Source organism: Sorex araneus, chromosome 6, assembly GCF_027595985.1.
Source record: "Sorex araneus isolate mSorAra2 chromosome 6, mSorAra2.pri, whole genome shotgun sequence".
NCBI classification, from domain to species: Eukaryota; Metazoa; Chordata; class Mammalia; order Eulipotyphla; family Soricidae; genus Sorex; species Sorex araneus.
In genome coordinates, this window is record NC_073307.1 from 21,293,769 (window position 1) to 21,309,897 (window position 16,129).

The following is a 16,129-nucleotide window of genomic DNA, read 5'->3' on the forward strand; positions in this document are numbered from 1 at the left end:
GGTGGTTGTCAGATGTGGAAGCTAGTTCAATCTAAGCCTGCTGTTCTCTACAAAGGAGGGTTATTTTAGCAAAACAAAACAAAACCACAACACTTTCTTGGGGTTTACCCAAGGAAGCCTGGAACTGTGATACAGTAAACCAAGTTCTATGACCGGGTACCAGTTTTAGGCTACAACCACTCTCATACACATTTAAATGACAGTGCAAATTTTTTCCACAGTGTAATTTTTATAGAAACTTTGTTCCTGCAACCACTTGTTCCATGTCTTCTTCATATCCAGCCTGACAGTAAGTAAAAGCAGCAGCAAAGATACAATGAGGAGAAAGCCACAAATACAACTTCCAACTCCACTTCTAAAAACTGAGGAACTCTGAGGCCTTCTCTGGTTTCTAGTTAGAGGCCAAAACTGGGTTGGTTCTTTTTGGTCAGATAATCTAATCTTCTATGTGTACTAAATCTATTCTGATCACTTTTGTAACACTATTTTTTAAAAAATGGATAACTTCAGCCATTGTCTACCATTTCACTCAATAGAAAAGCAGTTTTGAAAGAATCTTATTTTCAATCTCTACTTTTCTCATGTAACCTTTCCACTACCCTAACTAATTTAAAATTTAAAATGACAGAAAACAGAAAGTCTTCCCATGGAAAGAAGCATGATCTATGGGGAAAGTTTTTCTTTAACTGTGATGGCTAGGTTAACTGGCAAATCAGATTTCTTTTTGTAAACCCACTCAAGAAAGAAGATAAAGAGGCCATTCACATAAAATCTTTAAAAACTAAACAAATTTGTTTAAACGTAAAATAGAAAATAGAGCTCTCCAGACTGTAAGCATACTTAATGCTTACAGCCAATTAATGATCAGCAAGAAGACCTGCCACTGAGTCCTAAAAATGGTTTCCATCTATCAGACCCCCGAACAAAACAAAAACTCAGGAGAAATTAAACTCCCACTCCCACTCCAAAGGCACTGAAACAAAAGACTGATCTATTTATATAGTCACATGAAAAATAAACATCTTTATTTTTTTGCCTACTTTATTTCATTTTTTCAAATAAAATTTAAATCTGTACAAAGTATACTGTTACAGTATATATTTTATAAGAATCAATGCCTAAAAGAATCACAATACTTCAATAAGCAGTACAGCAGACCTCGCTAGTTTCAGCTTTGATATTGAACAAACTCAAGCCGGCTGATGCACAACACATTTGCTTGGTTTCCACATGGTGAATTCCCAGCACTGAGATGGGAGAACATGACAGCAAGTATGGTTATATTACAGCCCGACACACTGCGCTTCTTCATGTGATAATAACTGCACATATTTAATACAGAATGCTCAAATTTACTTTTTAAATTGCATTTGCTTACTTCTTAGTTGGCAAAATTCAACATTCTTAATGGGGTCCCCAAACAGTGCAAATTAATGATATTCTACTATATAATTGGCACATTTCCAATAAGGATTAACTTGTAAACTCAAAGAATATCACAATTTTGTCCTAAATTTTAGCTAATATACATCTGGTCCATTTAACCAAAGTTATTTTGGAAAGATATTAAAGAACAATTCTATTTCTGAAATGATATTATTTTGACCATTCTTTAGAGAAGATAAATTTTTAATTGTCATTAAAACGTTTTACTATAAAAATTTTACAAACTTGATTAGAAATTTCAAGATGATTCACAGCAGACAAATACAAACTGCTTGTATTCCAACAATACCTACTCTTAGACTGTCAAACAGAGCACAACCATGTCAGCTGTGTTAACTAAAATTCTGAATAGTGTACTAAATTTATAAGTGGTGCTGGGTCTAGCAAGTGTAAATACACAGTATATTTTAATTAAAAGAATTGTCTTCTTTATACTTTATTTGTTTTCCCATAAGGAAACATTAATGTTTACATTCTTTAATAAAGTTAATCTTACATCAGAATATAACTTAATACTGTCAGCAACAGGGACCACACACAGTAAATAAGAAGCACATTTAAAATAAGTCTGAATTCACATAGATTAACATTTGTTGGTTAATAAAATATCGACAGTATTACAATCTTACAATATTTACAGTAAGAAAAATCTAGAGTAATATATACCTTTCACAGCAGGATTCCTTTTTAAAAATTTCTTCCAGTTTGGGATTGTGTATACACAAAAAGCTCAAATAAAACAACTCTGCAATATAATTTTAAAATAATGGCTACTGGGGGAAATTCTATCACAACCATTGAAAATAATGGTGACTTTTCACGGAGTCTGTGGCATCTGAGAACCCAGTTAATTAACCAAAGTCTTGCTCAAACCAGCCTCAGTTACCCAGATTAAAGCGGCAGAACTCCGGCCTTCCCTGACTGCTGAAAACCCAACAGATTTTCTCAACATGCTATAAGAAAAGAGGGAAATAGGTTTCAGCTCACACCTCATGGCTGGAAGCCTCCGGCCAGTGCACATTCCCCAAATTATGCTAAAAGAGGGTCAATTTCACCCCCCAAACCATCACAAGAGTTTACCCTCCTACTCTAGAGCAGTTTACACCAAACTCCTTACTGCTCAACTCTTGTGCATTAGTTAAGGCATGAACTTGACCCATGTAATACACACCAGCATCTTAGAGATTTGGGACCTGGGCAAAGAAACGGACTAGTGCAATTTGCACTGAGATCAACAAGAAAAATGGGAAGTGATGCACATTTCCAGTTAGAATGGCAAGAAGAAGACCCACATCCCTAAACTGGAATCTGGCCTGGGTATCAGAGTTAGCACCCCCTCTCTGAATACCACAAGCAATTAGGATGTATCCTCTGGGCCTCCTCCGAGAGAGCATCTACAGCAAGTAATACCATGTGGGACATTAGTTCAGTGATGAATCCCAAGAAGGCAGACAATTCTTGAATCTGGGGCTGTTCACAGCACCTGAGGTCACTCATCTGAGCTGTGACCTGTCCCACCCTTGCTTACTTTAAGAGATCTGATGGGCACAGAGCACTCAGGGATACGGCTGCTGGCTACTTTGGACTCTAGATCTCACAGGTAATCAACAGTTATCTGGGATTGAATTAGCAAACTGTACCATAGCTCCTTAAACAGACACTGTCAGGTTTGAAATCATGTCAAGCATGAATCTTCACTGTCAGGTCAAAAAATCAAAGTGGGAATCTTCCCACAACAGGCAAGGTTATTTTGTCAAAACCTTAGAGGAGTTGGACAGTTTTTCATTTTGCAAGTGATTATTTCAGTCAAGCTGTATTGGCAAACCAGAATGATCTAGTTAGTTAACTTTTTAAAAAAATTCTTATTCTTATGTGTTAACCCAAAACCATCGTATTTGGGCTAAATACACTGACAGAGAAAATTCAAACAACAAAAGTTTTCAGCAAACTTCTGTGGCATTTTCTTTTTTGGAAGTCTTTGCAAGATCTAAAGGTATTTCTACCCAACAAAGTCTGTTTAAGTGTTTAGTGTTATTTCCTTTTTGGTCCTATACAGAATGCTATGACTTCTATATAGGTCTAAATGCTGCTCCATGTAGATTCCTTCTGTATATCTAAAAATATATACTTTTCAGTAGTTCAATACATGGTTAATCTTCCCACAGAGGAAGATTTTTGTAATCACATGTTGCAAAGTAGAAAAACATCTCCTTTCTAAGAAAGGAAATATACTTTCCTATTGTACACTTTTGAATAAGCCCAAAGGCATGCACCAAAAATCATTATTAAAACTAAATCATGCACTAAAACGGTGTCGAGTTAGACTTAAAGTGCTGCTTCTCAGTTTTCAATTTGGAGAAGACATTTTGTCAATTGTTGACTCAAAAATCTCCCCCCACCCGACCCACCCTATCCATGGCATCAAGAGAGAAAAGTAAAAAGTATGCATAAATCTTTAAACGATTCTTTACATGGGAGAAATAAAAGATATAGAAATTATCCTATTTATAAACTGGATTCCCAGTTTTAAATAAATTCAATATTTACTGGTAAAAACTGTCAAAGCTAATACATCCAAACAAATGTTACTAGTAAATAATGTTCTACATAGAGAATAATTTACTTTGGTTTTATGCACCTTTTCAAAAATACTGGTGTCCCATATGTCACCAAACTGATGTGTTCCAGCAAAGTTATAAGGCAAATCATTTTTTTTTTCCCTAGTGGCATCTTGTTTTCCAATAGACAAAACTAAAATCTTTTGGTGAGAAAGGGGTTAAGATAATAGCTAACCCCTTGGCATCCTGAGCATTGTGGTTTATCAAACTCTACCCTGCTAGAAGCTGTCAGGCACCCTGACCCCTGCCTTGAGCCATGTCGAGAGATGGCTCCCATGTCTGGAGATGCCCTGACTCCTTATAAATAGCTCTCAGAACTTTGCTTCTTTTATCTTCCATCTGGATGTTTTAATGTCTAACAAAGCTGGTTGCAATGTCACATTTTGCTAGTAGGGGCCACCATTTAACAAAAATTCCAATCTGGAATGTCTTAAGCCAATATTTTCTAATTTTATCAATTGTCAAGCATTTTTCTATAGAATTTACTTAGAGCAGAGATCCTTGGTTTAGAAGATGTGTGATGCCCCTGAGGTTATATGCAAAATTACCTGTGTATGTGCATTTTATTATTTTTTAATGGGGAAAGGGTCCATCACTTTCATCAGATTATCAGAGATATCTGTGACTTCAAAAAGGGGTCACAGGAATTATAAGGATACCCGTATTCATTTTATACAAGATTGAGGAATAGGGGCAGAAAACTAAAAATGGCCTCAACAGAAAAGGGCCAAATTGCTGATCTTTTCCCTTTATTCACATTTGGGAAATAAGTGCGTCAAGCTGGGAAAAATAATTAAGCTGATTAAACTCTATTAAAAATAATCAGTCATTTCTAATTTTTAAAACTTTCCATATATGGTAAATTTAGTCTCTAAGAAGAGGTTTGGAGGCTGAATTTTTCTCTTTCCCTAAAGGACATTCATAGATATATATAATGCTGATCATTATCCACATGTAAAGAACTAGTAGTAACATAAAACCTTAGACAACACCAACGATGTGAGCCTCTTATTTACAATTTTGAGTAAAAGATTATCCAGAGTCAAATATGTTTGCCAATCTTCGTTCCCCAAAATTGGTCCATATTTATACAACCACTGGCACAATTAGATTAGATAAACCTAAAATCTGAACAGAAGTTTAACTTTCTACGCAAATTAAAAACAAAGCCACAAGTTGCACAACACAAGCATTCATACTACGTCACAGAGGATTTTCTCATTTCAAATACATCACTGAATTTTCAACAAAATTTGCAAACAGAAGGTCCAGAACGACTAGCAAAACATGCTGAGAAGAGCATGTCAAGAATTAAACACCAATCCCTGCACCCCCATCCAGAAACACACTCAAGCATTCCAAAAATAAACCAGATCTGAAAAGAGGCCTCTAACTTCTTGGTTTTAAGTATGAAATCCCTAAGTGGCTATGGGAAAGTTAATATAAAATGAAATTAAAAAACATATAAAATATAATTTTAGCCAAAACATACTTCTGTTGTATTGACAAAACTGTCAACTTCTTTTTTGCAATCCTGAACACTGTGTTGCAACAATCTAAGACAAAAAAATAAGGTTCACAGATACAATTTTTGTTCTCTTAATCTTTCTATAGCACATTTTTAAAGTTATAAGAATGCCTCTATTTAAAATAGTCTTTTACCCCTGTCTACCCTCCCCCCTCAAAAAGTGAGTCACCCTGGAATTCCAAAAAGGAATATTCACTTAATAAAATAATTTCAATACCAGTTATTCACATAGACCACAAGGAAACTCTACAACTACTATGGAACACTACATGAAAGAGGGAGCTGCCACTTGCCACCCAGTTTTTTAAGCCAATACCCAGCAAGACTCAAATCTCATTGACTCAGTGAAAACAAATCAACATTCCAAAACCGACCATCATAGGCTGGAAATTGGATCTCAGAGACATAATTTCATATGCATATATATATAGAGATATATATATATATAACATTTTCCTATCCTAAGCTTTCACTTGTCTACTCAAATACTATAATAAAGCTCACATTTACAAAGGATTTTCTTGGCAAATAAAAGGCCCATATTAAAAATTTTATCAAAACAAATTTTTATTCTATATAATAGATTATACTAAGAAATATTTTTTCTTGGACTTATAAAGTATAGTTAATTGCATATAAGTTAATTGCATTTGCTTTGGGTGGGATATTGAAAAAAATTCTGTAAGAAATTAGAAAAGACTAGAAACAAAAGTGAAAGTGACTAGCCTTAACTTTCAAAAAATCAAGTGCAAAGAGAAATAGTGCAAATAATGAAAACTGGAATTTTTATAGGCAACTTTACATAGTCTGTCCTGCATTTGCACTTTCACATATTGACAACTTTTACAAATCCTAACTGTATGCAGCATGGAAATGGGCTATCGTTTTTCTCCATTGACTAGACTCAAAGAGCCTTCCAAAGACTTGTCTCACAATCATTAAACCACTGGTTCTTAACACAGGTTTGGGAATTCACTTCTTTTAAAAAAAATTCATAAGGGTTTTGCACTGACATAAGTTATAGTATGTAATAATATTTTAATTAAAAATCTGACAATAAAATGTGAAAATCTTATGAGGTGCTAACTCTATAAAATAAGTCATAATAAAAATAATTTTGCTATTGTTAATGAACTTGACATTTGTTTAAAAAAATGGTTATCTTCCAATTATAAAATCAGAGCCTCTTTCTAAGTTTTCTTTAAAGAGATTCAATCACTAATGTATAGATCTGGGTAAAATTAAACTTGAAAGCAATCTATCAAAATCGCTGAGAATACAATAAACTAGTATACAATAAACTAGAAAACAGTTGATCCAAATATACTTGAATTTTAAAAACAAATATAGAAATTCCTTATATTAATTTTAAATGCTCAGAGGGTAATGGAAAAAGAAATCTAAGTTTTCCCTACTAAGGATATAAGAACTTCCAAGATGTGCTAACGTTATGTCATGTTATTAATGTCTGCCACAGGGATTACTTGAGAATTCTACAATTTTAAAGTTAGAGAAAGTGGGAAAACAGAAGCTTAACAGTTTGGAGGGTCTATTGTATAACTCCAGAAACACGGTGTTATTGGGCATTAGAAAAAGAGTAGTCAGAAAAAAGTCTGCCCAATTACATCATAAAACATAACTTTCTGTCTCATAAGTCTACATGCTAAATACATTGCTAAGATTGCAAATGTAGAATACAAAAGATAACTGAAATTGCAATTTAATATCTTAACCTGGTTATTATTCTCTTAAGAAATGTACGTGGGCCACCAAACACTCAAGCTTTAATAACAGAGCAGTACCAAATGCTCTAACTTAAGCCTGTTCTGAAAAGTAAAGATAAATTACATTTTAATATGAGCCCAGGAGAATAGTCTATAACTACCCAGAAATAACTTGTCTTGACCAAGTAAGTTGCCATTCCACAATTTTTCTACTTAATTTGTCCCAGAAAAGCAAACATCCTACACCCGAAAATAACTTGCATAAAGCATCATAACATCCAATTACCAATCAATAGCTTTTTCATAACCAAAGATGTATAACTCAGGTTTTTTTTTCTTTCTAGTTTTATTTACTTATTTCATTGTCCTGAGCAAGTAACTCTCATTTAAAATTTCTCTTAGAAACATCTACCTCCAATTACAATTTGTCCCACATTACCTCCAAACCACTCCCTATATACCTTTCATACTCCCATTCACAGACACATTAAACAGCTCTCCCCTTTCTGAAGTCAGATTTCCAAACCAGTAAATCTCATGCCTCAGTAACATACCTAAAACATACATATTAAATCTTACTCTCTTCAATTCACAACACTAATAAACAAAAAATCAGTTTCTATGCCCTTCAAACTGCCAACTTAAGATCACTAGAAAAAGAGCAGTCAGAAAACAAACCTACCCGATTACATCATAAAACATAACTCTTTCTAGCTCATCAGTTGGCTATGTTCTAAGGCAATTTCTTTACTTCTCTCTTGAGGGGCTAAGCTTGAGTGTCACTAGCAGGCCTCTGGCAAGAATAACAAAGAAAAAAGGAGAAAAAAACGGGAAAAGGAGGGTGGGAGAAATAAAATGCCACATACATATGGGAGGGAATTAGGTCAAATGCCACCAAATAACCAGCATTAGAAATTGTCAATCCATTCAGAGAGAATGGGAGTTTTTTACTCAGCCCTAATATACATCTAGTAATTTGGGATGGCCATCAATGAGCAAATCAAGATGACTACATAAGTCACCTGTCCTAGAAACCTGACTGCCACTTTACAATAAAGACTTTTTTCAGGAAAAAAAAAAAAAGGCCTTTTCTCAAATCTTCCTAGGACCCATCTGTATTGATTCAGTTTATTTTTTTTTTTTTTTTTGCTTTTTTTTTTTGGGTCACACCCAGCGATGCACAGGGGTCACTCCTGGCTCATGCACTCAGGAATTACTCCTGGCGGTGCTCGGGGGACCATATGGGATGCTGGGATTCGAACCCGGGTCGGCCGCGTGCAAGGCAAACGCCCTACCCGCTGTGCTATCACTCCAGCCCCTTGATTCAGTTTAAACCAAAGCACATGTTAACAAGAGTATTTCCATGTTTTTCAAAATCTATAAGGTCTTGGTCCTTGAACTTGGAGGCCTCTTGAATCAGAGTGGACCCTAAATCAAGATAATGAAATTCTTTACTGTCACAAAATGCTACAAAAATGTAAGAAACTTACTAATAACCATCAAAACAAAGTAAATATTCACAAGAACACAAACATCTTGCAGTTCCAAAATGAGAAACTATTTCTGGTCTGTAGGGAGTAACTTTTATATAGAGGATCACCACCATGTTTCTACCATGGAACAAGACACTTTTTTCACAAAAGCAAAGCACATCAGGGTTGAAAAAAGATGTCAAACAAAATAGGGGGACAAAATTAAAATGAGCGGCTATAAAATCATTTTTAAGAAAAATGCTTTCCACAAATAACTTGATTCCATACTCAACTTTTCAAACCACATAAATTGCCATCAATACTTAATAGTAAGTTTTGCAGCTGAAAGGCAACAAATTATTGGCTTGGAATTAATACTATCTTTTATTATCTTTCACCTTGGTTGTTCTTATATCATAAAATTCTACCTGACTCATATCAATGCTAGTTTAGATGATCTTCACTTAAGCTGCAATGAAGTTCTTGTTCAAAGGTCTAGACATCAAATTTAGGTGTTGTTTTAAGATTAAATACTTCCTCAAATATTAGTATTTGATTTTTCTTAAAATTTAACAAATCCTCTATAATAATTAGCACTTGTTGGGGGAAAACAACTTTATAACAGTGATCATTTTAATTTTATAATGTATTTCATTATGTGTGGCCTAAAGTTGACTCGTAGTAAAAAAATTATAAAGTATGAATTAAAAATGATAAACTTTAATAGTAACCTTGCACAAACAAATTCAGTGAATTGATTCTTTTCTTTCGATTCCAGTATCATAGGGGAAATAAAATATTAAATTTAGGTAAACTATAAATGCTATACTCAGAGTTATCACGATTATTCTGAACCCAAGTTGCTGACGTTTCCTGTCTTAGCATCCTTTTCCATAGAATGCAGAATGAGATCACTCTAGTACTTAAAAGACTGAAAATGGGGGAAAAAGTCACTAGATTTGGTATCTCACTTTTTACGGTGGGTAGGGAGAATGTTAGATGTAAGTTTGAATGCAAAATAAAATAAAATAAATTATGGATCTGTGAAAACCACCAGAGCCGATAATTTCAGAAATCCTCACTATAGTCATTTAGAAATGTGTTTTCATGTATGTTACATAAAAAAATGATTTGGAATATTGAAGAGAAGATGAACCAGATGTCTAAAATAAAACAATCATGACCATGATGTGATCACCATGGCTGGCAGATAATGCAAAATATTATAAAAGAAAAAAGTTACTTTAGAAAGTTTTAACAGTGCCAAATGCAATATATACAAAGCACAGAAACAAAAATGAATTATAGAATCCTCACAAAGAAAATAAGTTACAAAAGAAATACCAAGTTCTAAAAGAAGAAAAAATTAACATATGTATATGACATACACATACCAAATCTTAACTGACTTAGAGACAATATGAAGTGCTTGGGCCATGGTACCCACCCAGATTCTCATTATCAATGGACTTATCTTTCCCCTTCCACCCAAATTTAGTTCAGTTTTCCTGCAGAAAAATAAGACTCCTATATTAATAAGAAATGAAAACAGTGAGTACAACTGATATAGATCCATTGACTTTTATTACAAATGTACTTGATCACTTGGCTTTAAAAAGTTTAAAATCAATACCCTATTTTCTGTATGCCAGTACAAAGCAAACTGTTTTACAAATTAAATACCTAATTTTTGACAAAAATATTAAAATTTGATGAAAAACAATTATAAAAATCCTTAATCTCTCTCTTCAAAAAGGAGGCAGTCTTCCCAGTTCTATTTTACAATATTAATAATATTCACCATTTTTTAGAATAGGTAGCTAAATTATATTTTCCCGTTAGCATACAAAACTCTTAGACTAAAAGATTTTATTTGTATATGCTCCAGTTAAGTTTGTGAATGCCATCTGATTGCAATATAATCAACTATCTTTAATTGAATCCTAATTTACACTTATTTAATAATTTGCATAGTTTAAAAGGGAGAAAGGTTATTCTACAACTAATTATCATAGTCTATTACAGTGCTATTTTTCAAGGCAATAAGTATTTGCTCCCAAATCTGTCTTCTTTAGGCAGGGGTTATAATTACTAGCAGCTTTCTTCATTACCTGAAAAACGAAACTGGAATAGTTATCCATCTCTAGACGTAAAGATCTTGAAAACACATTGATCTTATGTCCTACTTTTGAGTTAAATTTCAACAACTGCTTGGGACAACTAGAAAATAAGACTTTCAAGATTGTGTTTTGTTTTTTTTTAATCCTTGTTGGTTTTGGTTTCTACTCTCCATGGCTTTTGAGAAGCTGGAAAAGTTAAGTCTTTCCTGACTCATATTGTCTTTTTTTATTTTTTTCCCATTTGGCAAATATTCATCTACCTCCAATCTGTATCTAGTGGAGGAAAAGCCGACATGGCTTTTCTTATGAACTTCCTTTGTTATCAAAGGCAGTATAATGATTTCTACAGTTCTGGTTAGTTAACTTTAGCTCCCTCTGTGGCTGGATGACTGTTGCTTCTAACATCAGCATGATAAATAGGAGGCACAAATAAAAAATAGCTTTAAAAAAGATTTGGTGATTTAAAAGGGAAAAACAAAAAAAACAAAACACCAAACAGACACATGTATATGAGCATTTCAAATCTGGTGGCTGATCTCTGGATTAAATTACTTGACAGTGTCTCTCATTTTAAAGAAGGTCAATATTGCAATGCATTTCAAGTTTTCTTTTATACTTAGGCAAATAATATAGTTTAAGCTCTTGGACCTTAATTGTAAGACAAAGCAGATCATTAAAAATAAGGCATACTTGTCAGGAATTAAGTTTTGTTTGCTTGCTTTTGGCACATTTGATCATACTGTCTTTATGAATAACACATATGGTCAAATATACCATTTCCTTTTTTGTTTTAGCACAAACAGGGCATACCAACTAGGAAATTAAACACAAGGAAAAACTCCAACATAAAACACTGAAATATAGAACCTTGGTAAAGTACCGAGCACCTGGGGGATAGGGGAGATGAGGGAAGGATGGGAAAAGGATGAAACAGGAAGGGGGTGGAAGGGAAGGTTGGGTGTTTGGGGAGGTAAAGTGAGATGCAGAAATGAGCATCTTTACAGTCACTTAGTCTTTTCTATGATCACCTCTTAAAAGTCTTAAAAGATCTGCATGTGGATTTCTTTTAAACCCACTGATCATAAATCAGACACTGGTTTCAAAATCTTAGTAAGATTGTGATTAACTGTTAATAGTGTAAAGACAATTGCACAATATATGTGCTTCTAAATCCGGTAGGATTCCAAAGCAGAATCTGGTCTATAGGTAAGAAAGGCTTCACTTTAGGTAACTGACCCTAAAGAAAACCTTGTGAAAGAATTAGCATCTCAAAGAAAGGACACTTTGCCTAAGTTTACTGTGTTTTTGATGACTTGCACTACTTATTGCTGGCTACTATGAAACACTGATCTAGGAGTACTCCAACAACCTGTAGTACAAGGCTTAACTTTAAGAAGCTATAGTAAACAAGAGACAAAATCAAAGCAATTCTCTTTCCTAACTAGTAACAACACAATGCAGTCTTTTCCATATCACAGTTAAAGTACAGTGAACAAAACAGCTCAACAAACCTTAAGACAAAAAAGTGCAGGTTATTAATGTTTACATGCAGTTGATAAGCATTCCAAATGTCACATTATGCACTGTAAGAGCTCAACTTTACTATATGGAAATAAGAAAAATGCACCTTGGGGGAAAGGGAAAGCAATTTAATAATTTCCAGTGATTTTGTAAGTAAAGAAACTCCTAACTATTGTACGGTCACCTCATATTTAACATTGTATGAATATTTAAAAGCAAACAATTTAATGGGAAAATGCACAGTACAATGGAAATAGCTTGTTATTCAACACATACAGTAGATCTCAAAAACAAAGACAACATACTCAACCAGGGAGCTTAAAATATCAAATCAAAACCCAAAGGACCAGCAGAAAAAAGAGAGAAAACAATAAAAACCTTCAAAAAGACAACTGTTTCACCTGCCTAGGCCAATGCTTTACAATGTGAGAAGCACCTATACCTTCCAGCTCCTACAGGTGGTGTCTTCTACATACAGCAGTTAGATCTATATGGCTAAATTTGCCAAAAACCAATCCTATCCCCAGTACTCTATCAGACAAGATATCCCCCCCGAAACATTTTTTTAACCAAAATACTTTCTACAGAATTCCAAACCAAAATGTACTGTTTAAGGCATCTTTTTTTTATAACATTTTCTCTTCACTCAAAGATGATAGTCATGCAGCAGTTTAATGATAAAAATATATTAATATTTTACTATACAGCAGCAAGAAGTTAGTTGTCAATTAAAAGCACACGAACATCTTTAAATGAAAACCTGTAAAAGACTATCGTTACAAACAATTTCGGTCTGGAGGACACCAGCTTGGTAAAGTGCTCTCCTAAGCTTTGCATTTTCATACCCTACAACCTTGAATATGAGTTATAGAACATACTTTTGATAGGCTTGTACACTTGGGGAACACAAATACACTTAGCATATAATGTAGCCAGTAATAACTAGCACCACAGCTACATGGAAATCCTTTACATACAACCAACTTGGCTTTCACTTTTAAAAAGAAACTCAGAATCCATGGCTCAGTAGGATAACTATAATTGTGTTGCTGTTTTGCTTTGTTTTTTTAAACAGGTCTACATAAGTTAATAGCACTGGCAAAAAAAAAAAAATCAAAAGATAGCTCAGACCTCTTACAAGTTTAGGAGACAGTGCTAGTGACCACAAAGACTCACTACCTGATGTCCAAGTACAGGTTCACTGGAAATTGCTGCACGTTAGTTAAGTTTTTAAAATCTTTCTACACATAATAAAAAAAATATATTATGAACAATACAAGTACATCTCATATACACAATGACAAAACGCCTACTCAAAGCAAACAGATGCAGAAAAATATTATGGGAGATTTCCTTTTTCTTTCTTTTTTCCTTTTACTATTTGAATAACTTTGGTTCCAACCATAAAAATCACAACTTAGCAAATTTCATTTAAATGCCTTTTTTAATAATTTCTTCATGTTCACAGAAGTTTCACTGACCATTTTATATGCTTAAGGTCCAGATGCAATGCATATTGTATAAAAGAGAGCACTTATTGTTTACCTTGCATGAATTTAACCTACGTACCTTTAACTCTACAAACTTCTGCATAACATTTAGACAAAGCTCAGACACACAGCATGCCTAGCCCTCAAATATATATACACATCTCTAATCACAGGTATATAGGGTGTCAAATATACTATAATAACCTCCATGTAAGGTTTGAAATTTGGTAACAAAATGAGAAAAACTAAAAATATTATTTTACGTGTTCTAAAATATCTCTTTTTTGTGCTAAAGTCAAATGTTAGCTCAACATGAAAAGGACTTTTATATAATTCAGCAATATTATAATCTTGACCATTTTGCAAACACTTTTAATAATAATAGCTTAAACGTGTACAAAAGTTCTTGGTTAATTAGGGAAATAAACACTCAGTTCTTTATATTTTTTAATCAAGTAGGAAACACAGTTCATATAATGTTATTACTTTTTGTATTTTTTTTTTGTTTTTTGTTTTTAGCAGCTGCTTACTGTTTTATATGGTGGATAAAGTGGACAACATCCAGCGATGGGTGGCAAGTCAAGAAGAGAAACTGTCAGTTGGTGGAGGTTCTGTGGGTGGTGCTCCCTTGGAGTTAAGTTTTGTTTATTTTTTTAAACTTTTTTAACTTTTTTTTATTTTCTCTCTTTCTTTACAGTATATTTTCTCTGTGTGTGGCGCTCTGTGTGTGTGTGTGTGTGTGTGTGTGTGTATGCATGTGGGTTTATTTATTTTTTCATTCAGTTTGATCAATCTTCTTCCCCTTCTTCCTCGCCCTGCAGCAGCAGGGTGGCAGCGGCGGTCTCCTCTTGCTGCTGCTGCTGCTGCTGGTGGAGCTGCTCACACGCGGCTCGCTTCTCCCTCTGCTTCTCCTGGATCTTCTTCATCTCTTCCGAGTACTTGCAGAAGGTGTGTCCGAACTTGGCCCACACCTTGTAGGGCACGGTGATGGAGTTGCGGTAGGTGGGCTTCACCTCGCTCACTCGCATAAACACGCCGTACTTGTTGGAGCCCACATCGAAGAAGAAGCGCTTGTTGTCCACAGTCAACGAGGTGCCCTCGGGCAGCTCGGCCGGCTCCTCCTCCACTCCGTAGTCGTCGATGAGCTTGGCCAGAGCGTCACGGAACTCGATGAGCCCCTGTGCGGGCAGCGCAATGGTCTGGCCCTGCGTGGAGCCCAGGCCGGGCCCCCGGTTGACCGTCTGGCGGATGCGCAGGAAGCGGCCGCGCTGGTTCTCCTTGAGATCCATGTAGTACTTGCGGTTCTCGCGCACCAGGAACTCGCTCTTGAGCGCCCGGCGCGGCTCGTCCTGTGCCTGGGCCAGGTCGGGCGGCTGGCTGGGGCCCAGCTGCGCGTAGTGCTCGATGAAGTCGCCCAGGTAGTCGCGGAACTCCACTGCCACTGACATGGAGAGAGTCAGGCGGCTCTTGTTGCCGCCCGCGCCCACCTCTGCGATCTTCAGGAAGCGGCCCTTGGCGTTCTGCTTCACGTCCAGGTAGAAGCGCTTGTTCTGGATGTCCACCCGCTTGGAGGCCAGCTCCTGCGTCTCGTGCTGCAGCCCCCCCGGGGCCCCGCCGCCGCCGCCGCCACTGCCGCCGCCGCCCCCGCCGCCACCACCGCCCCCGCCGGAGCCCGAGCCCGAGCCCGGGTGCCCCAGGGAGCCGCCCGAGCCCAGCGCCGCACCACCCTGCTCGCTGCCGCTGTCTCGGTCCGCCATGATGCTGCGCTCCGCCGCCGCGCCGCCGCCGCCTGCCGCTCCGCCCGCCGCCGCCTCAGTCGCCTCAGCCGCCGCTGCTTTCCCTCCCCGGCTCCGCCTGCTGCCGCCGCAACCCCCACAGCCAGTCAGCCACTCTCGCGAGATCTGCGGGAGAGACGAGACAGACGAGACCCGGTAACAGGGCACTGACTCCCCTGTACAGTAGCAGGGCGCCCTACTGTACGCGCCCACCCGCCCACCAGCACGTGACCTGCGCCCCCTCCCCACGAGTAGCCCCCGTCCGCCCGCCCGCCAGGCGGCGCCCACCCGCCAGCCCTCACCCCACACCCCTGGTGGTGGGGGGGAGGAGTGGGACGCGCCGCGTCGCAGCTGCTGCCGCCGCCACCAACCACTGTGGCTGTCGCTGTTGGCCAGACCCTGGGCGGCCTCTGCCCAGGGAGTTGAGGGACTAGG

General features: G+C 36.9%; 2 protein-coding genes across 6 annotated transcripts in view; both read right to left on the reverse strand.

The window, feature by feature from the left end:
- Window positions 1-992: 992 nt before the first annotated feature.
- Window positions 993-8,425, reverse strand: IGIP (IgA inducing protein). Its single transcript, XM_004609924.3, has one exon. It carries the CDS (start codon window positions 1,328-1,330, stop codon window positions 1,169-1,171), a length of 162 nt encoding a protein of 53 aa, XP_004609981.1. The 5' UTR covers window positions 1,331-8,425; the 3' UTR covers window positions 993-1,168.
- A 1,930-nt stretch (window positions 8,426-10,355) lies between these two features.
- PURA (purine rich element binding protein A) overlaps window positions 10,356-16,129 on the reverse strand; it is a 94,352-nt gene continuing 88,578 nt past the window's right edge. For all 5 annotated transcript variants that reach the window (XM_055142607.1, XM_055142603.1, XM_055142606.1 and 2 more), the window contains one exon: window positions 10,356-15,820. In XM_055142607.1, coding sequence (XP_054998582.1) covers window positions 14,708-15,676 — 969 coding nt within the window. In that variant the 5' untranslated portion in view covers window positions 15,677-15,820 and the 3' untranslated portion in view covers window positions 10,356-14,707. The remainder of the gene's footprint in view (window positions 15,821-16,129) is intronic.

Bases quoted from the DNA above. Each gene is read 5' to 3' on its own strand.
- IGIP (XM_004609924.3), bottom strand. From the start codon at position 1,330: ATGTGCAGTTATTATCACATGAAGAAGCGCAGTGTGTCGGGCTGTAAT.